The sequence below is a fragment of the Aquarana catesbeiana genome, linkage group LG01 (assembly GCF_042186555.1).
Source record: "Aquarana catesbeiana isolate 2022-GZ linkage group LG01, ASM4218655v1, whole genome shotgun sequence".
Taxonomy (NCBI): Eukaryota; Metazoa; Chordata; class Amphibia; order Anura; family Ranidae; genus Aquarana; species Aquarana catesbeiana.
The window spans coordinates 540,040,808-540,067,302 of NC_133324.1; the positions used below are offsets into that span (position 1 = coordinate 540,040,808).

The 26,495-nt window shown below is 43.7% G+C and overlaps 1 protein-coding gene across 4 annotated transcripts in view; it reads right to left on the reverse strand.

Moving 5' to 3' along the window:
- Positions 1-26,495, reverse strand: part of SH3GL1 (SH3 domain containing GRB2 like 1, endophilin A2) — a 275,973-nt gene that overhangs the window by 135,326 nt on the left and 114,152 nt on the right. For 2 of the 4 annotated variants that reach the window (XM_073594971.1, XM_073594953.1), the window contains exon 6: positions 11,860-12,018. In XM_073594971.1, the coding sequence (XP_073451072.1) occupies positions 11,860-12,018 (159 nt within the window). Of the gene's footprint in view, positions 1-11,847; positions 12,019-26,495 lie in introns of all 4 variants that reach the window. The other 2 variants (XM_073594961.1, XM_073594944.1) reach the window with 1 other exon arrangement.

Genomic DNA, 26,495 nt, shown 5'->3' on the forward strand with positions numbered 1-26,495 from the left:
GATCTTCCTTCTAACCGGGAATGGTCCTAAGAACTTGGGGCCCAGCTTCTTTGAGGGGCACGCCATCTTCAAGTTCACTGTGGATAGCCACACTGGGTCACCGGGTACCAGTACCAATTCACCACATCTCTTTCTCTCAAAGGTTATTTTGTTGTGCTCCTGAGTTCTAGTCATGGTTTCCTGGTTATTGGACAAAAAGAAGTTTATTTTCTCCTGAACTGCTGGCATCGTACATTCGGGGAGGGAGTTGAACAGAAATGAAGGGCGGAAGCCATATTTGGCGAAAAATGGGGTCTGCTTGATGGCGGAGTGAACAGAATTATTGTAGGCGAATTCAGCCAATGGGAGCAGGGAAATTCAGTCGTCCTGTGCAAAAGAGGAAAAACAGTGTAGATACTGCTCAAGAGTTTGGTTTGTTCTCTCAGTTTGCCCATTGGACTGGGGGTGGTAGGCGGAAGAGAAAGACAGTTCAATATCCAGAGCCTTGCAGAGGGACTTCCAGAGTCGGGAGGTGAACTGTACCCCCGATCTGAGACGATGTTGGCTGGTACCCCGTGAAGTCTGATGATTTCCTTAATAAATACCTGTGCTGTTTCAGGAGCTGAGGGAGTGCCTTTCATGGGAACAAAGTGTGCCATCTTTGACAGACGATCAACCACTACAAAGATAGTGGTGTGATCCTCTGCCGGGGGTAGTTCAACAATAAAGTCTAAGGATAGCATCCTCAATTGCCTGTCTGGAACAGGCAAAGGTTTTAGTAGCCCCCAAGCCTTGGTTCTAGGACTCTTGTTCCTGATGCACATAGTGCAGGTATCTGCAAATTTTTTACAATCCTCCCGTAACTGAGGCCACCAAAAGGTACGTTGTGCCAGGTCGGTAGTTTTGGTTATGCTGAAGTGCCTGGCTAGTGCACGGTCGTGACAAAGTTCTAAAAGAGACACCCGTAGACCTTCGGGAATGTAGATCTTGTTCTCCTGCCAAAGCAACCCATCTCTGACCTGTAGTTCTGGTTCAGAAGGAAGCATCTGCCCTGCGGAAGCTTGAGTCGAGAAAGTAGGTCTTCCTGAAGCAGAAGAAAATTTCCAGGAGCGAGGATGGTATCCGGAGGGGGGACTTCTTTGAATTTGTGGAACATCCGGGGCAGGGCGTCAGGCTTTGTGTTCTTAGAGCCTGGGCGATATGCAACATGGAAGGAAAACCTGGAGAAAAAGAGTGCCCACCTGGCTTGTCGTGGCTTCAGTCTTTGCGGATCTCAGATATTCCAGGTTCTTGTGGTCGGTGAATATCAGAATAGGATGGGCAGCTCCTTCCAGCAGATAACACCATTCTTCCAGCGCAGATTTTATCGCTAATAATTCCCGATCCCCCACGTCGTAGTTTTTCTCTACTGTTGATATTTACGTGAGAAGAAGGCTACTGGGTGAAGAAGGTTCCTTGTCTAATATTGCCCCTACAGCAATTTCGGATGCGTCCACTTCCAGAACGAATGGCAGGGAGGAATCTGGATGTCTCAAAACGGAGGCAAAAGTAAAGAGCCCTTTAAGGGTGTTGAAGGCTTCTTGGGCCTCAGGGGACCAATGGAAGCGGGTTAATTGAGTAATTGGTGCAACGATGGCCAAAAACCCTCTGATGAATTTGCGATAGAAGTTGGCGAATCCAATGAAACGTTGGATTCCCTTCTTGTCTGCTGGGACTGGCCAGTCCAGGATTGCGGCAATCTTCAGGGGATTAAATTAAAATTAGAATGTCGTCTACGTAAACGATAACAAATAACTCCAAAAATATCCCAGAGAACATTGTTAATAAAGTATTGGAAAGTGGCAGGGGCATTGCACAACCTGAAGGGCATCACCAAGTACTCGAAGTGCACAAATTGGGTACAGAAGGCAGTCCTTCACTCGCCCCGTCCTAGATACAGACCAGATTAAAGGCTCCACGGAGATCAAGTTTGGTGAAAATAATAGCGACCCCAAGTCTCTGAAATAACTCTGGTACTAAGGGAAGAGGATAACGATTCTTTACTGTAATTTTATTCAAATTGCGGTAGTCTACGCAGGGTCGAAGGGTATGGTCTTCTCAACGAAGAAAATGCCAGCGCCCGCGGGAGATGTGGACGGGCGAATAAACCCTTTTTTCGGGTTCTCATCAATATATTCTTTTAGCACCCCTTGCTCTACCTCTGTTAAAGGAAAAATCCTTCCAAATGGAATTTCAGCTCCGGGGAAAAATTCAATGGGGCAGTCATAGGCTCGATGGGGTGGTAGAACCTCTGCCCCTTGTTTACTAAATACATCAAGAAAGTCATGGTAGACTTCAGGAATGGAATGACGTAATCCGGCTTTAGGCATAGCAAGGTAGATGGTCCCTGAGGATTGGGAGAGCCACAGAACTGCTGGCAGTAAGGTGAAGAGAAGGTAACCTCCCCTGTGGCCCAGTTGATGGCAGGATTGTGGGCCTGTAGCCAAGGCATACCGAGGATTACAGGAAATAATGGGGAGGAGATTATGTCCATTCGTAGAAGTTGTCGATGGGAACTGGAGAGGACAGAGGGTATGGGAACAATCTCTTGGACTACAGGGCCGGATTTAACCACTTGCCGACTGCTGGGCATCCATGGGCGTCCTGGGCTTAATGGTGGTATATCTGAATGATGCCTGAAGCTACAGGCAATCATTCAGATATCGGCACTTTCAGCTGGCGATTTCCTACACCATAAGAACGATCATAACGGCTGGTCAGCTGCTAGATCGTTCTTGTGGGCGGCGAGAGGGGATGCCCCCCCCCCTGCTGCCGCCCTCCGGTGCTTCTACCGACTCACCTCTGCGATCGGTAAGTCAGAGGGGGTTCTATGTAATTTTCTAGCAAAAAAATGATGATTTTTACATGTAGGAGAGAAATGTCAGAATTGGCCTGGTGGGCAAGTGGTTAATGGCAGTCCCATCGGCCAGGTGAATCGAAAGTCCATGAGTCTTAGGAAGGAGAGGAATCTGGTGTTTAACAGCGAACGATGAGATGCAATCTTGGCTAGAGGGTCCGTGTAGTCAGAAGACATAGAAAGACACTTACGGAGTTTTAGAGGGTAGTTTCTGACGTAGTGTCCAGGTTCTCCGCAGTAAAGACACAGATTGCTTATTCGACATCATTAATGTTCTTCTGGGGTAAGGGAAGGACGAAGGACCCCAAACTGCATAGGTTCGGGTGCGTCAGATGACTTAGGACCCTTGGAAGCATCCAGGTTGGGCGAGAAAAACCCATATCTCGCTCAGCCCTTCGTTCTCTCAGGCATCGATAGATCTGTATGGCTAAATTGATCAGCGCATTCAAAGTCTGTGGTATACCAACTCTAGCAAAGTTCGTCCTTCAGGGGATCAGAGAATCGCATGAGAAACTGATGGCGGAGAGCAGCGTTGTTCCAGTTAGTATATGCGCTCCACCGCCTAAATTCATCCACGTAATCCTCCTCTGCCCTTCGTCCCTGCTGAAGGGTACGCAATGCAGCTTCTGCGTTGCTGAAAGCTGGGGGTCCTCGTACAGCTGGGCCATTGCATCAAAGAAGGTGGTGAGGTTTGTCATAACTGCAACCTTCTGTTCTAAGAGGTGGTGAGGTCTCTGGTAAGCATGGATACCACGAAGCCCACTTTGGTGACCAGAGAGAAGGTCCGTGGTTGAAGGGCGAAGTACAGTTCGCAGGAATTGCGGAATGCCCTGAAGCTACTACGATTCCCGGAGAATCTCTCAGGTTTAGGGACTCTAGGTTCTGGAGGAAGCATTACAACCGTTGGCGTTGGTCCTGTCCCGGCTGAAGAGGTTGACACGTGAGGGGTTCCCAGGATACTCGTGGGGTCAGATAGAACTAACACCCATTCTTCCAGCCGGGTATAGCCCTGCTGAAGATTTTTAACTGCTTCGGTTAGGTGTGACACAGTTCTTCCATGGGGGAGGCTCCCTGCTCGGGCTCTGACATGGCTGTCGGCTACTGTCACGTACCTGATGGTTTTGAGCCCGCATTGCAGAGCAAGGCCTCCCTTACAGCTCCCACTTGCGAACCCCTGGTAAGGTAACAGAAGGCGCAGGAGTAAGGAGTGGCATGGGCGCCTGGCAAGATCAGCAGACTGGAACAGCTCGGCAGACTGGACTAGCTCAGGAATAGTCAGGCAGGCCGGGGCGGATATCAGGCGGGCAGCAAAGGTACAGAGAGGTAGGCAGTAGAATAGTCACAAACAGGCCGAGGTTGGATGCAGGTAGATAACTGGATGGTCACAGGTAAGCCGGGTCTTTCACAGGTAAACAGTCTCAGATCAGGTTTTTAGGCACACAATGCTGTAGAGCAGACAGCGGGGATTGTGTGTGACAGTCAGGTTTAAATAGCCCGTCTGGCGCCAACAGAGGTGCACGCGCATCGGCACCCGTGATCGCGAACCAAGGGAACTGGAGCGCCTGATACTGGCAGGATCTTCATGACAGGAGGCTTCCGCAAGCGCTCCTTAAAAGAGAGTCTCTCTCTGAGTCTGGAGTCAATGAGGATGGCAAACGTGATCAACTTCTCCAGCTTAGTGGGTATATCTCGGGCTGCCATCTCATCCTTGATAGTATCCGAGAGACAATGAGAAAAAGCAGCCACGAGGGCCTCATTGTTCCACGCAACCTCTGCCAGAGTACGGAATTCAATGGTGTAGCCGGCAACAGATCTCATACTCTGTTCGATGGACATGCAGCACTAGGCAGCAGAAGCGGACCGCGCGGGAACGTCAAATAACCTTTTAAAACAAAGCCACAAACTCAGGGTAGCACAATACAACAGGTTTTTGCGTCTCCCATAGAGGGTTTGCCCAGACCAAGGCTCTCTCAGAAAGCAAAGATATCAGGAAACCTACTTTGCTTCTGTCCGTGGGAAACGCCTGGGGCAGCATCTGAAAGTATATCTCAACCTGGTTGAGAAACGCTCTGCATTGGACTGGATTGCCCCCAAATCGCTGGGGAAGCGGAGTGGAACCAGACATACCTCTTATAGAGGTAATACTCAAGGCAGGTGCCTGCAGAGAGAGACTGGAGCAGCAGCAAGGGCAGCCACAGTGGGAGATTCCAGGTAAGCCGTGCGACTCAGGAGCGTTTGTAATGCCATGACAAACTGATCCATGCGGTGATCCAGTTCATCCAATCTGGAAAAAATATTACCAACAAGTGGATTGACTGCATCGTCTGAATTCATGGCCATGGCCTTCGCCTACTGTCAGAAACCACGAAATCAGACCGAGACAGAAGTACAGTTAAATTGCACTTGTTTAATAATAAAAGTAAAAAGAATAAACGTAGTCCAAACATAGTCAAAATTCAGTAACCAGAACGGATAGTCAGCCAAGCCAGAAGTCAGGATCAATGTAATGGAACAGCAAGCAGGATCTGGAGCCAGAAGGGATGTCAGCAAAGCAAGTCTTGAACAGGATCACAGGAGATGGTTTCTGTGATGTTTGACCAAGGCGAAGGCAGAGCTCCTCTGGACTGGATGGCTTAAGTAGGCAGGACTGACGAACAGGATATCATCAACAGCTGAGTAACTGTGGAGAGATAGGAGCTGGCAATTAGCCGACAGCTGAGCGGCCATCTCAGAGAAGGAAGGGCTGAGCCGAGCCCAGCCCTGACAGTTCCACTGTAGGGACCAGGAGATAGCCCCCAGGAAAATATATATTGCTCAGCAGTCACGGACCCGCCCATTGAGACAGAGAACAGGGCATCTTTCAGAGCATGAAATGACAAGGCAGAGTGGGAATCTCCAACTTACAGCCCTTGGAAACAACCCTCTGAAACCACAAGTCACCCAATCACTGGGAAGATTCCTTTGCATCAGACTTGACTGGCTTGGACGGCAATATCTTCTTACGAAAGAATGTTCCCATCTTAAAATGGCATTGAAAGACTAACAGGGACAAAAAGGAAAATCATTAGTGAAAGACCTACAGGTACAAGCATTTTTCCTCTGGGGAAGGAGAGTACTTTTGCCCTCTACAATCTCCTTGATGTACTTGTCCAAGGAGAAACTAAAGGCATTTCTTGCATGGGAGATCAGCTGACAAGTATTTAAGCCAGAGGATCCTGCATATGTGGATAGAAAGAAGATACATCCTGGAAATTTGGCGAAGAGCATTTGACTGTGGACAGAGGCATCCAAATTGATGGCATCAGGGTCATGGGACCACACGTTTGGCCCAGACTGACTGCAATAGTCTGACAGACGGCCATGGAAGCAACCACATGTTGAATGGCGGGCCCTGCCATTAAAAAAAACTACTTTAAAAGAATGCCTTTAAAATTCACATTCCTCAGGGCCTATAAGCATGGAACTATCCTCCATTGTAAGTGCAAAGGAACACTGTTCCATCACATGGGCTTCAAAAGTTGTGCCGTTAAAGCCAGTGACTGAGAAGCAGAGTGTAGTACCAGGCCTTGAGGTAAAAAGTCCAACCAGCAAGGGAATTGCCACAGAACATCTGTGACCAGAAGACCCAGGTCATGATGAAATTAGACATACCCTCTTGAAGGATGCAAGGCAGAATTTCCCACTGGTGACAAGACCACTGCATATGCTGGCAGGTCCTTAGCCTTGGAAATGAAATTTTCCACCTTGCAGCTGAGATGGGATGCTATCAGAGTTTAAAGGAGACACGTGGTCACATGCGGCCATGGACAAGAAGTGGTTACATTTTAAACTGTATATTATGTTACAGTAGTATGGATGTGAAACGTCAGGATGGGGTGTAGATGAATTAAAAAAACCTTTTAGATGTGTTGAACAAACACAATGTGCAGGGTGGTAGTGACATGAACACATACACGCTGACATACACACAGAAACTGTATGGACCAGTGTCTTTATTCAACTTTATGAAATATGTAACTATGTATTGACGACTTAGAAAACACGCTTGCCATCTGTTCATCCTCAGAATGTCCGCCAACTGTTCACCCACCTAAAGACGAGTTCCACTTCTCGGGCTGCCATGGTGATTGATGTATGCCACCACCAAGGCATTTTCTCACCTCCAAGTGAGAGGTCCAGTATAGCAGAGACATTCTAATGGCATGAATTTCAAGCAGGTTGGTGGCCATTCTGGATATTCTGGGGATAAAATGATCTTGTAGTAAAAGATTGCCCAAGTTGCCTCTCTAACCATAGAGGCCTGTGTCCAAGGTCAGAATCTGTGTCCAAGGTCAGAACCTGTGGCAAGGCAGAATGGACTTGCCCAATGTCCGTACTGATGACCACTGACGAGAGCCACTAAAGGACAACATGGCCTATGGTTGGAGACAGATTCCCCTGTCCAGGGAGTGAAAGGACCAGTTCCACTTGGACAACATCTCCTGCTGAAGAGTCCAGGTATGAAACTTGCCAAAGGCAACCACCATGAGGGATGAGACTCAGTCTCAGAACCCATGTGCAGATGTGAATAGAAAAACAGCTGCATCTGTAACTGGGAGTACAAGGGCAGTGAACTTTTCCTTAAAGCGGAGGTCTGCCCATCCCTGCAAAAGTTAAAAGCCAGCAGCTACACATACGGCAGCTGTTGACTTTTAATAATAGGACACTTACCTGTCCTAGAGTCCAGCGATGTTGGTACCGCAGCTGATGATTCCATCAGCTGCCGGTAAGGGAACCCGGTAGTGAAGCATTATGGCTTCACGCCGGGCCCCTACTGTGCATGCGTGAGGCACCGCTGTGCTCTCCTACTGATCCGGCGGCGAGGGAAGGAGGAGGGAGTCGAGCTGCTGACGTAATGCGCCGCAGCCTGTTCTCCCAGATGTGGGGACAGGATACCTGCTCCCCCCCCCCCCCAAAGGTGCCAAATGTGGCCACGGGGGGGGGGAGACAAATGAGCGAAAATTCCACTTTTGGGTGTAACTCCGCTTTAAAGATAAATAATAATAAAGAAATAAAATCACGAGGGCATGGACCTCTTGTCCAGCATTGTATGGTTAAGATAAAGATTTTTCAATAAAACAAAACCTTAGCAACAGCTCTGCTATGGATCAGAGGGGCTATATGTCCCTGTGCACTACTTTCTTTCCCCCCACTGTGTTTTCTTCTTTTCTCCTCTAAGTTTTTTTTTCCTCAACACTGGGAAGACTCCTTTGGAAGCATGAGTATGCAGAGGATTGAGGTTTGTGGGGTATGCGGCCCGTGGCCAGAGGGGCTCAGAGTGGCTGAGGTACTTGGAGTTTGCACGTGGCTGCCCTGAGCGATATATCTTCTTACTCTACCATGATGATAAGCCTGTTTATTGTAGATGGGTAATGAGTCCTTCCTAATATGCTGTGGTTGACCAGGCAGGAAAAACGTTTGACCAATAATTTAAATTAGCATTTTTCAGACATGATGATAGCCTGTATCTTTCGCTGCTCATTGTATATACTGGGAATATAATTATCATTCTATCTGTAACCTTTTATTATTACAAAAAGTAAATGTTTTGTGACGCTGCCGTATGAGTAATGGCACTTGTAATCTTTGAATAAACATTACTGAAAAAAAAAAACACACAAAAAGATAAACAAAAGCAGCATGTAACAAAAAGCTACTGTTCAAGTGGTTGTAAACCTCAGTCATGGAATTTGAACTAATCACATTTATCTGCAGTGTTTACTCATCTCTCTCCAAAGCTCTAAGTGTGGTTTCTCTCTGGTGCTTTGTTCCTCTGTTATCAGCATGAGTCACCTGGAGTTTTCCCAACGCATGAGATACATTTGCGTCGGGAAAGAAGGGAGAGGAAGTTCTTAGAATAGAGCTTGTCTATTCACAACACAGTTCTTTTGCTGTGTGGAGGGGGTGTTCTTTTCCTTCAATCCGCTCTCACACACTGTAACTGCCGTCTCTCCACCCTCTGCTCTGTGCTGCTGACAGATGAAGGAATATTTTTACATGAGGCGGTGTAGAGAGCAGAAGACTGCAGATAAATAAGTAAAACCTAGGTAGGAGGATTTGTTTAATCTCTGTGCATTATCTGAGGCTGTTCACTTCACTCGGTATACAGTGCATCCAGAAAGTTTTCCCAGCGCTTCACTTTTTCCACATTTTGTTATGCCACGGCCTTATTCCAAAATTTTAATTCATTATTTTGTTCAAAATTCTACAAACATTACCCCATAATGACAACGTGAAAGAAGTTTGAAATCTTTACAAAAATAGAAAAAAAAAAAAAAAAATCACATGTACATAAGTATTCACAACCTTTGCCATGACACTCAAAATTGAGCTCAGGTGCATCTTGTTTCCACTGATCATCCTTGAGATGTTTCTGCAACTTGATTGGAGTCCACCTGTGATAAATTTAGTTGATTGGATAGGATTTGGAAAGGCACACACCTGTCTTTATAGGGTCCCACAGGTAACAGTACACACCAAAACAAGATTGTTTCAAGGCACAGATCTGGGGAAGGGTACAGAAAAATGTCTGCAGCATTGAAGGTCCCAATGAGCACAGTGGCCTCCATCATCCATAAATGAAGACATACAAGACCACCAGGACTCTTCCTAGAGCGGGCCGCCTGGCCAAACTGAGCAATTGGAGGAAAAGGGTCATAGTCAGGGAGGTGACCAAGAACCCGCTGGTTACTCTGACAGAGCTCCAGCGTTTCTCTGTGGAGAGAAGAGATCCTTCCAGAAGAACAACCAGCTCTGCGGCACTTCACCATTCAGGCCTGTATGGTAGAGTGGCCAGACGGAATTCACTCCTCAGTAAAAGGCACACGACAGCCCACCCGGAGTTTGCCAAAAGGCACCTAAAGGACTCTCAGACCATGAGAAACAACATTCTCTGATGAAACAAAGATTGAACTCTTTGGCAAGCACCATGTCTGGAGAAAACCAGGCACCGCTCATTACCTGGACAATACCATCCCTACAGTAAAGCATGGTGGTGGCTGCATCATGCTGTGGGGATGTTGTCAGGGGCAGGAACTGGGAGACTAGTCAGAATGAGTGGTCCAGCCAGAGCCCAGACTTGAACCCGATTGAACATTGCTAGAGAGATCTGAAAATGGCTGTGCACCAACGCTCCCAATTCAATCTGAAGGAGCTTGAGAGGTCCTGCAAAGAAGAATGGGAGAACCTGCCCAAAAATAGGTGTGCCAAGCTTGTAGCATCACACCCAAAAAGACTTGAGGCTGTAACTGGTGCCAAAGGTGCCTCAACAAGGTATTGAGCAAAGGCAGTGAATACTTATGTACATGTGATTTTTTTTTTTTAATTTGCAAAGATTTCAAACAAACTTCTTTCATTTTGTCATTCAGGGGTATTGTTTGTATAATTTTTAAGAAAATTATGAATTTAATCCATTTTGGAATAAGGCTGTAACATAACAAAATGTGGAAAAAGTGTAGCGCTGTGAATACTTTCCAGATGCACTGTATGTAAGGGTTTACAACCACTTTAAGTGTATGTCTCTGCAATACATGGCAATTTCCTCCGGTTTTGTACTTTTAGAGACCCTTCAAGTACAGGAAAATACCGGTTTAATTGAAAGAAATTTGTGACGTCTGTTCAGTTTTCTTTTTCTAGGCTACTCTGACCAAAATTAATAGAGTTGGATATGATCTGACATCATTGGTGTGCCAATTTTCCTGCTTTCCTACTTAGATCAAACTACTCTCCCTGCTTCCCAGCATAAAGGCTAATCACAAGTAGCAGTTTGTCGCAGTGAACTGGACATGCTCCATAATTTTAAAGAGGTTTTGCAGCTCATCCAAGCCACTTCTACAAAACTGAAGAAGTAGCTTAGATAAGCTTGTGAAACCTCTTCAATATTAGGCCCCGTGCACATATCACGTTGCAGGAACATGGGTTCCCGCACACAATCTTAAAAGTGCAATTCACACATGTTTCTGTGTATCACACATAGGGCAGCTCATTCACTTGAATAGGCTGCCTTATGCACATTTGTCACACAGGTTTTGGCACACAGCAAAGTTGCACCACGTTGGGGTGCCATAGGAATAGCACTCAAACATACACTGTGCTTTGCCAAAATTTAGAATCATGGGCAGAATCTCGCCTATTCTGCACGCAATTCCTAGTTGCCGAATGTGAACGGGGTCTTAAAGAGCAAGTCCAGTAGAATATGACTTCTGGCCCGTACAAACAATCCGAAGATTGGACGACAGATCGTCCGTTTTTTTTTTTTTTTTTACATGCTAGTCGCATATCGAAAATGGAGAGGTTACTAAAGTTACGAACATTCTAGTACAACAGAATAAAAAAAATCAGAATTTATGTAATGTGTTGTAGTGTATTTCGGACGACAACTGTACTGATTAAATGAAAATCGTACGATCTGGTATCATACGAGAAAAATTTTCGTGCGTGTCTGATTGGAGAATACGGATGAACTGTCGTGATCGGGTCTCGAAAGCTCTGTACTAACAATCCGATTATCGTACGATCGATTAAAAAGCGGTATTTTTCGTCTGATTTTTGGATCGTGTGTACGAGCCATTACTGCTACTAGCTATACCATGACCTGGATAAATAACGGTCACAGATATTTAATGTAAGATAACCATTCTCTAGTGCCACGATAAAAACTAGGAGGGCTAATTACTTTCCCTGAGATAACATGGGAAATGTTCACAAGACATTGTATAGCTTTAGATTTCTGACATCAAGGTTTTTTTTTTAGTACTTATCTAACAGATATAACCAAATGCTTTCAATGTTATATTTAACAGATCAGAACACAGCAAATAAGAGAAGTCCATTTGTTATAGATTACATACACTTTAAATGTGACAGATTTTCACATTAAATAATACATATGCTAACCATAATAATCATGCTAAATAAATAAATATTATGCTAACCATAATACGTACATCAGTATCCAGGAGGTTGAGCATGCTTGTTTCTGCTACATCTTTATACTCAACAAACTTTTCCCAAGCTTGTCGCAGCTCTTCATCTGGTATTTTCCCCTGGCGCTTTTTTTTGTAGTCATAATCCAACCTACGACCTTCAAGTTTCTTCAGGTGATGCTGGGAAAATGGAGACAATTTTACATTTAAAGGGGGCTTTCTGGTTACGGGGAACGACCTGCAAATTAGTTTCTAACCCCAAAATAAAATGTCTGCATGCAATCCCCTTTCTGAACATCTGCATGTCACAGGTGCAATGACTGTTGTTCAATGGAGTAATTTCTCATGATAACACAAATATATCTCCCTGTTCTTGGAGTGACCTCACCTCTTGCAAATGTCACCTCAAAATAAAAATAGTGCAACACATTAACACTAAATTACATTTTTTATACACATTTATGTTAAAGTGATTGTAAAGTCTTGTCTCGTATAACAAATATGTTATACTTACCTCCCCTGTGCAGTGGTTTTGCACAGGGCAGCCGGCTCCTCCTCTTCTCAGGTCCCTGGCTGGAGCTCCTGGCCCCTCCCTCCTGTTGAGTGCCCCTACAGCAAGCAGCTCGCTATGGGGGCACCCGATCCAAGCCGCAGCTCTGTGTATCCATTAAGACATGGAGCCATGCCTAGGCCCCACCCCCTCTCTCTCCTCATTGGCAAACTGAGTTTGAGTGACAGCAGAGGGAGCCAATGGCTCTGCTCCTGTCTCAGCCAATTTGGAGGGACAGTCCCAGATGACCGAGGAATTCGTGGACATCGTTGGATCGAGATGGGGCTCAGGTAAGTATTGGGGGGGCTGATGCACACAGTAGGCTTTTTATCTCAATGCACAGAATGCATTAAGATAAAAAAACCTTCTGACTTTACAACCACTTTAAAGCAGTATTAACCACTTCAGCCCCGGGAAGGTTTTACACCCTTCCTGACCAGGCCATTTTTTGAGATACGGCACTGCATCGCTTTAACTGACAATTGTGCGGTCGTGCAACACTGTACCCAAATAAAATTGATGTCTTTTTTTTCCCACAAATAGAGCTTTCTTTTGGTGGTATTTGATCACCTCTGCGTTTTGTTTTGTTTTTTTGTGCTATAAACAAAAAAAGACCAACAATTTTGAAAAAACAATATATTTTACTTTTTGCTATAATATATATATATATAAAAAAAAAAATTCTTCATCAATTTAGGCCAATATGTATTCTGCTACATATTTTTGGTAAAAAAAAATCCCAATAAGCATATATTGATTGGTTTGCATAAAAGTTATAGCATCTACAAAATAGGGGATTGATTTAGGAACTTTTAATTTTTTTTTTTTATTGTTTTTACTGGTAATGGCGGCGAACTGTGATTTTTAGCAGGACTGCGACATTGCGGTGGACAAATCTGACCCTAAGGGACACTTTTTGGGGACCAGTGACATAAATACAGCGATCAGTGCTAAAAAAATATGCTGTTTTCTGCATGGACACCCTGCCTGTTCAAAGACTCACAGACAAGGATGTTTACCAGTTCCAGTGATGACTTTAATGGATTCTTCTTTAACTCACTGTGGATTCTGCAGTATGTTTTGGGAGTCATCTTAGCTGGGCTCCCACTTCTAGTAAGAGTAGGCACAGTACTATTTGCCTGTCGACTAATGGATGCCTAAACACTTTGAGGTTGCTTTGAATCCCTTTCTAGTCTTCTGCAGATCAACTACTCTTGATCCCATGTCTTCAGAGAGCTTCTTTTTGCAAGGCATTGTTCACATCAGCTAATGCATCTTATGAACAGCAATCTTAAATTGTTTAAGACTCAGTTCACACTGCCGCAACTTAGGATCCAACTTGTGAGACCCCAAGTCGCGTGACATGTGAAATCCCATGTTAGTCACTGAGAGCTGTCTTAATTAGCAATACTGAAGTTGCTCCGACTTTAGAAAGGGTTTGTGTACTACTTCAAGCCAACTTCTATTCGACTTGTGTCCACAGACTTTAATGGAAGATGCTTCCAAGTCGGATCCTCATATATATTGATGTGATTTGGATCTGACATTACAGGAAGATTACCCAGGCGTTCCCTGAAAATGTGCATCAAGTCATACTGAAGCTGCTAGTAAATTGGCAGGAAGTCACAGCGAAGGTTGCGGCAGTGTGAACCGAGCCTAAGTGTCTTATCAATCAAAGTAGATCTAAACCACACCTCCAAACTCATTTCATTAACTGGACTCCAGGTGGGTAAACTAGTGTCTTCAATTAGGTTTTGTTGAAGTAATTAGTCGATGGGGTTCACTTACTTTTTTCCCAGCACTGTGAATGTTTAATGGGTGTGTTCAATAAAGACACCAGAAATTAGAACTTTGTGTATTGTTATCAGCCTAAAAGAAAAGTGCAGGAAATAAAAAAAATAGCAAACTTACATACTCGCCTACAGTAGCTGGCTGCAGCATCGATCCAATGCTGCAGCTGTCCACCCGCCAGCTCTTCACTGAAAACTGAGTGATCAAGGACCGCTGATCACTTAGTTCTTGGGTCCACTCTGAGCACAGAGAGGTAACTGTCCGTCACCGCTTTGTGCTCTGCTCCTCTAGCGCCAGATTGTGGAGGGATAAATAGAGAAAAAATAGCAAAAAAATAAATATTTAGGGTAACATACACCTTAACATGGAGAAACATGCATGTACTGGAGAGTTGTGCGAAATACATTTTTAAATATCATGGAAAAGACCTTACAACAAAGTGACCCTACAACAAAGCTTCATTGTTCAGGCATTCTCCCCGTTATGGGGTGAGTAGAATTATAGGGGTCTGATAACGTTGAGTATATATATACACACAGTTTTCAGTCTATGAGGACCTTCACCGCCAAATAAAAAGCAACAGTCCACTCCCTTTCTGCTCCGAGAATGGACTGTCTTATCCAACTAGTTTGATCCAGAACTGTCATGGCGGCGTCCGTGTTACGTTTCACATGACGTTAACACCTATTTAACTGTTTGCTTGCTATTAAGAAGATAAAGACACTGATTGGACTAACTATATGGTCACAACTAGATTACAGCCTAAAACACAACTAGATCTTATGCATATTCATAAGTAAAATTGTTTAACTTGTTGTTTGTAAGACAGAGATACTTCTTTCTTCATTTGGCTGAGCAGAGCTGAATATCTGTGTGTTGTCTCTCTACTGCAGTGCATGAAATAAAATTGCACCTTCTCTTGATTTAGATCTACTATCTCATCTGAATGGTCTTGTTTGAAGACTCCCTAACCTGATTTAACAGAATGGTGTCTGCGACTCGGATCCAGTCCAGTGGACTGCCGATCAGAGAGACACGAAACCCATGGTGGGCAAACCAGTGGCCACGTTAAGAAACCTTTGTTCATACTTATTCTGCATGCCATGGCAAGTAGTTGGTATCTGAAGTCTATTGGCTTGGAGAAGTCTTAGAAAAAATTTTGGGTGATGACCCACAAATTGTAGTAGAGACTCAGAGTGAGGACTCTAGATGGGGAGCACGGTACTCTCATGGACCTCTAAAGCTCGGAGAGGTAGAAGTAATTTCCTTGGCAGATTGACAGAGTTGGATGAGGGGGTTATATGTGTACAATATTGGATTTTTTAAAGTTTGCAACGTGATGAAATTTTAAATAGTTATGAGCCTGTCAAAGGTTTTTATGTTTTTTTTTAAACGCATATCGCTGATGGGTCTACCAAAAGAGAATTAGACCAGGCAATGCAAGTGTTATCTAAATGTTTAAGAAATGGAAAGAGATGTGAACGAAACCTATTCGAGATAGTTGAAGCAGAAAGATAATGCTAAGTATGGATGATTTGTAAATTACGGAGATGAAAAGCGTGCTCGTTTTTGCAGATTCCTCACCCCTCCCTTCATGTCTGTGTGTCTCTGCATAGGAGAGATGGAGAGACAGGCTCCAGCATCTCCTTTCCACCCCCTTCCTCCTTTGACAAATCTTGTGTGAGAGACTGTCTGTGAAATGTAGGATAATGTTTTAATTTTTGACCAGCTACGAGATGACTAGTATAACGTGATGTTCAAATGTGGGCGATATATAAGACCAAGAGAAATGTCTGATTATGTTGTAGATATAAAATCCTAGTTGAAATAGTTTGTTTTTGCTGTATTACTCTAGGATTATTTTAAACCAGGACGAAAATTAAGCTGAATTATGCATAATTACTAAAACACCACAAGAACAGGGGGGTGTACAACCACCAATAATTATACGTACTAGTTACCACACCTTTTCTCCAGGAAAGATGCATGCTCTTACAAGGGACATTCCACACCCCTCTATGCAGGAAATGAACAAATTGAAAGAAACTCAGGATTTATGCTGGGCAGATGTGGCTCAATTACTGAGATTAGTCCTCAGGTTCCCTGACTTAAACAAGGTTGCACAGAGAAGTACAGATGACAATGCTAATGTCACTGTGTGGTCCACAGGCAGGGGAAACTTCCCGTTTCGGGACAAAGATAAGACAACAGATGCACTAGAAAGAAAGTGGACAGAATGTTGTAGAATTATTAATGAGTGGCCCTCGCAGAACAAATCAGGTGGCTTGATGAATGTGACTGATCATATTAACATTACTGCTAAGTTGTAAGAATGCTGTTGTGAGGGGACTTAAAGTGGATGTAAACCCGAAATTTTTTTTTTATATCATACTGTAGAGTATACGATTTCCTATCATTTGAGCCCAGTCTTGCCACACAGTGTTAATCCATCTCTGAGCAATCCTCTTATTGTTCAGTGAGAAAAATCTTGACAAAATGAGCAAAAATTTGTCAAATCCTCCCCCTTGCTGTGAGTGACAGGTGATTTACATCTCGTGCACTAGCCTAAGACACAAGCATTATTTTTTAACTCTCTCCCACTCCTTTCTTCTGCTGCTCTGCAAGGATTGACTGTTCCACACCTCAGCATGATTTGGCATGCTGAAGTCATGTGGTTACTTTCCTGTCTTTTCACTGGATGTTAGAGATCATAGCAGAAGTTCAGCAGAAGTTCAGTGCAGCGCCTGGGCTCTTGACGTCACTTTCCTCAGCGCAGGAAGGGAGATCAGCTCTGCCCCCTCCCTCTTGTCAATTATGGTCACAGGTCCCAGATGATTTTGCGGCCAATCACAGCATGCGCCGCCGCTCGCACATGCGCAGTGGGTGCCCGGCTGTGAAGTCACAGCCGGGCGCCCACAGATACAATGCTGGCGCCGCCGAGTGGAGGGGGAGACTAACAGGGCTTCGGTCCCCTGGGACAGGTAAGTGTCCGATTATTAAAGTCAGCAGCTGCAGTATTTGTAGCTGCTGACTTTTATTTATTTTTTTTTAAGCGGCACACCGCTTTAATGGCAAAATATATATATATATATATATATATATATATATATATATATATATATATATATGCGTGACACCCGCTATTATTGTCCCTCCTGTCCTGACAATCCTGGTCTTTGCATTGGTGAATGTTTTGAACGCTACCATACACTAGTTGAGTATTAGCGTAGGGTACAGCACTGCACAGCATAGGACACACTTTCACAGGGTCTCCCAAGATGCCATTGCATTTTGAGAGATCCGAACCTGGAACCATTACAGGAAGAGAGAGACCTCCATCATGTCAAATGTAGAGTGTGGTGGTCCCATCCCTGGTGTGATAGAACAGAGAGAGATGCCCACCTCAATGGGACTTTAATAGACCACCAACTCTTACGATAAAAAATATGTTTTTAATGAAATACAATAAAAAGACGTAAGAGCGTCTACATAATACAAAAAAGCATTCCATACAGAAACAGAACCAAAAATATACAAATAAAAATCATCATATTATATGTACTCTCCTGAGGGTAATTATACCCTGATACCCGGCGCGTTTCCAGTATTCTGATACCTTCATCAGGGTTTGAGAGTTGAAGATGTGTTACAAATGTAGAAATTCCAATGGAATGATTCTATGTTCAAGCAGCACTAAAAGAGACAGGATCAAGTAAGGTATTCCATGGATGCCAGACCATAGTAGTGGAAAAGTTGTACATGTACTATATTTCCAGCATCAATGTGTATTAGGCGAAGCTGCTTGGGGCAGATGATCGTTAGAGCTTTTTTAATATACCTGAGGCACTTACACACAGAAGGCACCCACACATTGGACATCTATAGGACATATCTATTTTGGGACGTTTGGATATTTATCCGCCCGTTATGCAGCCCATATTAAAAAAGCTTTAACGATCATCTGCCCCAAGTAGCTTTGCCTAATACACATTGATGCTGGAAATATAGTACATGTACAACTTTTCCACTGCTATGGTCTGGCGTCCATGGAATACCTTACTTGATCCTGTCGTTTTTTAGTGCTGCTTGAACATATAATCATTCCATTGGAATTTATACATTTGTAACACATCTTCAACTCTCAAACCCCTGATGAAGGTATCAGAATACTGAAAACGCGCTGGGTAACAGGGTATATTACCCTCAGGAGAGTACATATAATATGATAATTTTTATTTGTATATTTTTGGTTCTGTTTCTGTATGGAATATATTTTTGTATTATGTAGACGCTCTTACGTCTTTTTATTGTATATCATTAACCACTTAACAACCAGCCCATAGCCGAATGACGGCTACAGGGCGGTTTCTTAACTCTGGGAGGGCGTACAGTGACATCCTCCCAGAACTCCACTCTCATGCACCCGAGAACATCCATGACTGCCAGGTACAGAGGACTCAGCGCATCACGGATCAAATGACGGAGCAATCACATGTAAACAAACCGGCGTCATGTCATGTCACTCTCTCCCCTCTCTGTACCGATCGGTACAGAGGGGGAGGTATCGGATGGCAGCAGCGCTGTGGGCTGGATGTGTGGTGCCCACAGCGCTGCTCTGTGACATGTGCAGTCACATGTGCAGTCACATCCAGCCATCCATCCATGCTCAGAAATACCCTGTGCAATACTCTGCAATAGCCTGTGCAATACTCTGCAATAGCCTGTGCAATACTCTGCAATAGCCTGTGCAAAACCCTGCCATACCCAGTCATGTTCTGCCATACCCGGCCATGCTCCGCCATACCCGGCCATGCTCCGCCATACCCGGCCACTGTATGTGGCCACGCTGTGGAAGTCTCACACATGTGATATCGCCGTACTCAGGAGTAGGAGAATCTATTTTGAGGTGTAATTTTTGGTATGTACATGCTATGTGCTAGAAATATTGTATAAATGGACAACTTTGTGTTAAAAGAAAAAAAAAAAAAAAAAAGCGTTTTAACCACTTCCCGCCCACCGTCATATGACATCCTTGACTTTGTGCGGGGATATCTGAATGATGCCTGCAGCTACAGGCATCATTCAGATATCAGCTTTTTCAGCCGGCGATTCCCTACACCATAAGAACGATCATAGCAGCTGTTCCACTGTTCCAACATCCCCCCCCCCCCTCCCGCCACCCTCCGGCGCTATGTTCAAAGCCAGGATCGTTTTTTTATTATTATTATTTCAGGCTTATTTCAGGCTTCCCAGCCTAGAGGTGAGATGTGGGGTCCTATACCACCTAACCAATAGCTTATAACCCTGTTCTTGAAAGCGGCTTGCTATGGAGGTTTTATGAGCCAATAGAATAATCCTGTTAATTTGCGATCTTGTAAAAAAAGATTTGGGAGGTCCTCTTCCCAGCGTCGTATATACGCAGGAATCTGGCCTTCTGGAGGCTGAATAATCTGTTTATACAAAAGTGACAACGTGTTCCCCCTCTGCACATAAACGTACATGTTCCCCCTCTGCACATAAACGCTCAAAGGGTGTCAGTGGCCTTACATATAATTCCGCATCTCCTGTAGACCTTAAAAAGTGTGACAATTGAAAAGCAGACCACGGGCTCAAGGGAGGCTGGAAAAGAGTGGAAATGTCTTGCGTTGACATCCAACCCTGTTGGGTAAAAAAAATGCATGCATCTGGTTCTACCTATTCCTATCAACCCTCGAAGCTGTTTATTATCAAGCTCAGGCCCGAAGTCTGGATTCTGGATCACTGGTGTTAATGGGGATGGGAAGGGAGAGAGGCCTTTTGTTGAAAATATGTAAGTAAGAACTGCAATAGTGGCCCCAATTGTAGGATACCTCTTCAATCCCCGATAGTATTTATGAGCGACCCATGGAAGTACAGACAGAGCAATCGGTAAAGCATGTTGTTCCACTTGTACCCACAGTTTAGTCTGTAAAGAAGTGCACCATGACACTACTCTGGACAAATGTAAGGCTCGATAGTAAGAGATCAGATCGGGCAGACCAATGCCCCACTGTGATTTAGGCAAAACCAACAGCGAATAGCGAAGTCTACTGACTTTGCTGCTCCAGAGAAATTTCGTTAAAAGTGTCCGGCACAAGAGAAAAAAAGCTTGAGGTAGTTTAATAGCAATCGCTTGCATTAAATATAGGATCTGAGGAAGCAGTGTCATCTTAAATGCATTACACCTCCCAAACCACGTGAGGGTAAGGGTCTGCCATAGTTGAAAATATGATTGCATTTTCGATAATAATGGTCAGAAGTTTGTCCCATATAGTAGGGCCATATTTGGGGTCAGTTTGACCCCCAAGTATTTCAAAAAAGAACTGAACCCATTTAAACTGGTATACACCTTGTAGGTTAACAATACACTCCTTGAAAAGGAGGATACTTATCGCTTCACATTTAGCGTCACTTATAGAAAATTTGTAAAGATTCTAATACTGAGCTAGACATTGAAGTAAATGAGGTAATGAAACCTCCGGATTGGTGAAAAAAAATAAGGGGTCATCCGCATATGCTGCAATTTTATGCTCCGTATTTGAAACCTGAAGACCACTGATCAGGGGGTCCAATCTAACTTTGCAGAGAAAGGGTTCTAAAGTTAACACAAACATTAATGGAGAAAGAGGACAACCCTGTCTCGTCCCATTAGACAAAGAGAAATACTCTGAATGTTAAGTCAACATTTAAAAGAGCTATAGGCTGATAGTTCCCACATTGAGTAAGATCTTTATCCTGCTTGAGAATCAAAATAATGTGAGCCCTCAAAGTGTCTTCTAGTAGCTTACCATTAGCTGAGATGGAGTTGTAAGCATGTAGGAAGTAAGGAGAGAGAACGTCCTGGAAAGTTTTATAGTATATAAGATTTAACCCGTTGGGATTGGGGGCCTTCCCTGGCTTAGAGGATTCTATCGCCAAAGCCAGTTCTTTATTTGTTATAGGGGCCTCCATCCCTGCAATTACCTCCGACGGAAGTAGGAGCATACCTGATGCTGTAAAAAAGGAGGAAATCAAATCTGCCTGGGTAGAGCATTGCTGGGTTTGGGTATTTTGCAGACTATAAAGCCTCCAATAAAATTTTTGAAATTCCTGAGCTATAGCCGCAGAATCTGACAGCTTAATGCTGGAGTCGGCCGTAATTTGGGTGATATGTGAATTTGTTTGTGATCCTTTCAGTGCCCTAGAACACTGGTTTATTTCCACACTCGTATATAGACTGTTTATATCGATTCAATTTCTCCCTTACTCCTGAATTCACAATTTGATTATACGGCTGACGTAAGGAGAATAATTCTTCCTGTCTGCTTAGCGAGTGTTTTTTTGTGACTGGACTCGAGTTTACCAATCCTCACAAGTAACATCTGTTTCCAACCACCTTAGTTTTTTTATCCTGGCTCCCTGTTTAAGAAAGATTCCTTTTATAAAGCATTTATGCGCCTCCCACAATACAGTCGGAGATGTATTAGGTTGGTCATTCTGGCTAAAATATTCTGCTAAACCCTGTAGAACCTCAGTCATGGTAGTTGGGTCCTTTAACAGTGTATCATTAAGCCTCCAGGACAGGTTCCTTGTAGCCATTATATTTAGATCTCTATCTAAGTGAGCCGGTCCATGGTCAGCCAGCAAAATTGGATCTATTAAAGTTGCTCGAACTCTGTCCAGCTCTATTTGTGGAAGAAAAAAATAATCAATTCTTGAGTATAATGAATGAACTGAAGAAAAAAAAAAGTATAGTCTCTGACATTGGGATGTTGTAAACGCCATACATCTTCCAGTTGAAGAAGATTTCATTCTGCCTTTAGTCGCTTTAAATAAGAGAATGATAGATGAGATACACCCCTTGAGACATCTAGGAGTGGATCATATGCAAAATTAAAATCCCCTCCTAAAATCAATACCCCATCCCTATGCTCCAAAATCAGAGGAACCAAAGACCTTAGGAAAAGCAAATGATTCGAGTTAGGAAAATATACATTAACCAAGGTTACCCGAGTAGCGCCGATTACACCCTTAACTATCAAAAATCTACCTTGCTCATCGCTAATGTATGTACCTAGCGACCATGGAACAGACCTTGCTATAAGAATACTGACTCCCTTAGCTTTAGATATTGGGGATGGGCTATGATATACCACTGGGTAAGCTCTATTACTCAATTTAGGGATTTTCCGGGCCTGGAAGTGTGTTTCCTGGAAAAAAGCAATCTGACTTCGCATTTTGGTCAAGTCTCTCAGTAGTCTAGACCTTTTTTCAGGGACATGAAGGCCCTTCACATTAAGGGAGGTTAACCTGACCGGAGTGGGCAGTTGTGCCCCAAGCGGGAACGATGTCATGTTTCCTCCTAAAAAAAAAGAAAGAAAAAAATTGGGGGGGGGGGGGGGGGGGTGGATACAAAAAGGAAGCAGCAGATATGAAAAGGAAGAGAGAAAAAAAAAACCCTCCCAACTAAGCTCAAAGGGACTGGGAGAAACCTATTTGGGGGTGTGTATGGCCTTCTGTATGCCTATCATTAGAAGTGGGTGGATGAAGGGAGGTATTCTAATGGTGGGCATACCCACCGATCAATCTTTTTCATTCAGCCCACAGGCTGCATGAAAAAAAAAAAAAAAGATTACAATATATGCCCAATAACGTACTGGTATGTTGCTGGACTTTAAGTGGTTATACCAGAATGATGCCTGCGGGTTTAGGTATGATCTTGGCATCATTCTTTTCAGCCAACGGTCGGCTTTCATATAAAAGCAATCCTAGCAGGTAATTAGCCTCTAGACTGCTTTTACAAGCAGTGGGAGGGAATGTCCCCCCCCCCCACACCATCTTCCATGGTTTTCTCTGGCTCTCCTGTCCCAACAGGGAACCTGAGAATGCAGCCGGTGGTTCCGCCAGCTGACCATAGAGCTGATCAGAGATCAGAACGGCTCCAATCATCTCTATGGCCTAAGAAACCGTAAGCTATGAGCATTTCATGATTTAGATTTCGCCGGATGTAAACAGTGCCATTGGGAAAGCATTTTATCACACCGATCTTGGTGTGGTCAGATGCTTTGAAAGCAGAGGAGAGAGGGGAGGAGAGGGTCTAATAGACACCAATTTTTTCAAAAAAAAGAGTACCTGTCACTACCTATTGCTATCATAGGAGACATTTACATTCCCTGAGATAACAATAAAATAATAAAAAAAAAAATGAAAGGAACAGTTTAAAAATAAGATAAAAAAAAAAAAAAAGCACCCCTGTCCCCCCCTGCTCTCGCGCAAAGGCGAACACAAGCATTGGTCTGGCGTCAAATGTAAACAGCAATTGCACCATACATGTGAGGTATCACCGTGAAGGTCAGATCGAGGGCAGTAATTTTAGCAGTAGACCTCCTCTGTAAATCTAAAGTGGTAACCTGTAAAGGCCTTTAAAGGCTTTTAAAAATGTATGTAGTTCGTCGCCACTGCACATTTGTGCGCAATTTTAAAGCATGTCGTGTTTGGTATCCATGTACTTGGCCTAAGATCATCTTTTTTATTTCATCAAACATTTGGGCAATATAGTGTGTTTTAGTGCCTTAAAATTTAAAAAAGTGTGTTTTTCCCAAAAAATGTGTTTCCCCTTAACCGCTTCCCAACCAGCCGCCGAAGTTTTACTGCGGCAGAATGGCACGGGCAGGCGAATCGCTGTTATGTTACCTCAGGCACGTGGCCGAGGAGCAAGTTGCCGTCATATTGGTCCACTGACCCAATTCACCATATGCCCGTGTTCTTTGCCTCCATGACCAGGACACGATACGAGCAGATCTTGCGGTTCATGCATTTCAATGACAATGTACTCTGTCGTCCTGGGGATGACCCTGAATTTGATCAGCTCTACAAAATTTGGCCCCTCGTAAAACCACTTCAACCAACAGTTTGCAGCCTTGTTTACTCACCAATCAAGTTGTCTGTGTTGATGAGTCCCTGATTAGGTTTTCTGGCCGTTTGTCATTTAAAAACAGTATCTTCCCAGCAAGCATGCCAGATATGTGGTCAAGATGAATAAGCTCTGTAACAGGGCCACAGGCTATACATGTAGTTTTATGGTTTTCGAGGGAAGAGACAGTTACGAAGCCAGAGAACTGCCCAGACTACATAGGGAGCGCTGGTAAGATTGTGTGGGACTTGGTGTCACCCTTATTCGGAAAGGGGTATCACTTGTATGTGAACAATTATTACACAAGCGTGCCACTTTTTAGTCACTTGTTTGATCATCAAATTGGCGCATGTGGCACTGTGCAATCTAATCACCGGGGCTTACCCCAGCGGCTTGATTCCAGTCTTAACCTGGGGGAGAGAGCCTGCTTGAGATGTAATAATTTGCTCGCTGTGAAGTGGAGGTATAATAAGAATGTTTTCGTTCTGTCCTCCCTTTACGCAGACACGAAAGACATTCCTATGGCGACTGGTGTTGTGGAGAGCAAAATTAATAATAAAAAAAAAAAAAAGCGCACCCCTGCCCCCCCCTGCTCTCACACAAAGGCGAACGCAAGCGTCTGGCTACAAATGTAAACAGCAATTGCACCATGCGAAGGTCAGATCGAGGGCAGTAATTTTAGCAGTAGACCCCCTCTGTAAATCTAAAGTGGTAAACTGTAAAACTGTAAAGGCTTTTAAAAATGTATGTAGTTTGTCGCCGCTGCATGTTTGTGTGCAGTTTTAAAGCTTGTCGTGTTTGGTATCCAAGTACTCGGTATAAGAGTAAAATTTAAAAAAGTGTTTTTTTTTAAATGCGTTTGAAAAAAAGTTGCAACACCCACCATTTTAATCTGTAGGGCCTTTGCTTTGCAAAAAATATATAATGTTTGGGGGTTCAAAGTAATTTTCTAGCAAAAAAAAAAATTTTCATGTAAACAAAAAGTGTCAGAAAGGGCTTTGTCTTCAAGTGGTTAGAAGAGTGGGTGATGTGTGACATAAGCTTCTAAATGTTGTGCATAAAATGCCAGGACAGTTCAAACCCCCACCAAATGACCCTTTTTGGAAAGTACACCCCAAGCTATTTTCTGATAGGCATGTTGAGTCCATGGAATATTTTATATTTTGACACAAAGTTGTCACTAAATGGGATTGGTTTTCAGGGTCCTGTACGCGGTTAGGCTCGGTTCACACTAGGACGACTTGTCAGGTGACCTAGTCGCCTGACAAGTAGCGTCCCGTTCTGTACAATGGAACCGTTCTAAGGGGAGCGACGCAAGTCGCTCCGACTTAGAAAAAGGTTCCTGTACTACTTTGGGGGCGACTTGCATAGACTTCTATACAGAAGTCGTTTTGCAAGTCGCCCAGGCAGTCGTGTGCAGGTCGCCCCGGTGAGGCGACCTGCAAGTCGTGCCGCCCCTAGTGTGAACCGAACCTTAGACTGCCAAAAAGTCCCACACACGTGGTATCCCCATACTCAGGAGAAGCAGCAGAATGTATTTTGGGGTGTAATTCCACATATAACCATGCCATGTTTGAACAATATATCATTAAGTGACAACTTTGTGTAAAAAAAAAAAAAAATTGTAATTTTCTCAAAACTTGCGGCAAAATATAAAATATTCCATGGACTCAGCATGCCTATCATCAAATAGCTTGGGGTGTCTACTTTCCAAAATGGGGTCATGGGGGGAGGGGGTGTTGTGCTATCTTGGCATTTTATGGCCTTCGAAACTGATAGGTAGTGAGGAGTGAAATCAAAAATTTACGCCCATAGAAATCCTGAAGGCAGTGCTTGGTTTTCGGGGTCCTGTACGCGGCTTAGGCTCCCAAAGAGTCTCACACATGAGGTATCCCCATACTCAGGAGAAGCAGAATGCATTTTGGGGTGAAATTCCACATAAAACCATGGCATGTGTGAGCAATATATCATTTAGTGACAACTTTGTGTATTTTTTTTTTGTCATTTTTCAATCACTTGTGACAAAAAATAAATTATTCAATGGGCGCTCAACATGCCTCTCAGCAATTTCCTTTGGGTGTCTACTTTCCAAAATGGGGCCATTTGGGGGGGGGTTGTCCTGCCCTGCCATTTTAGCACCTCAAGAAATGAGATAGGCAGTCAAAGTAAAAGCTGCTAAATTCTAGAAAACGTACCCTAGTTTGTAGACGCTATAACTTTTGCGCAAACTAATAAATATACGCTAATGGACATTTTTTTTTTTACCAAAGACATGTGGCTGAATACATTTTGGCCTAAATGTATGACTAAAATTGAGTTTATTGGATTTAAAAAAAAAAAAAAAAAAAAGTAGACAATATTTTTTTTCAAAATTTTCCGTTTATATTGCAAAAAATAAAAATTGCA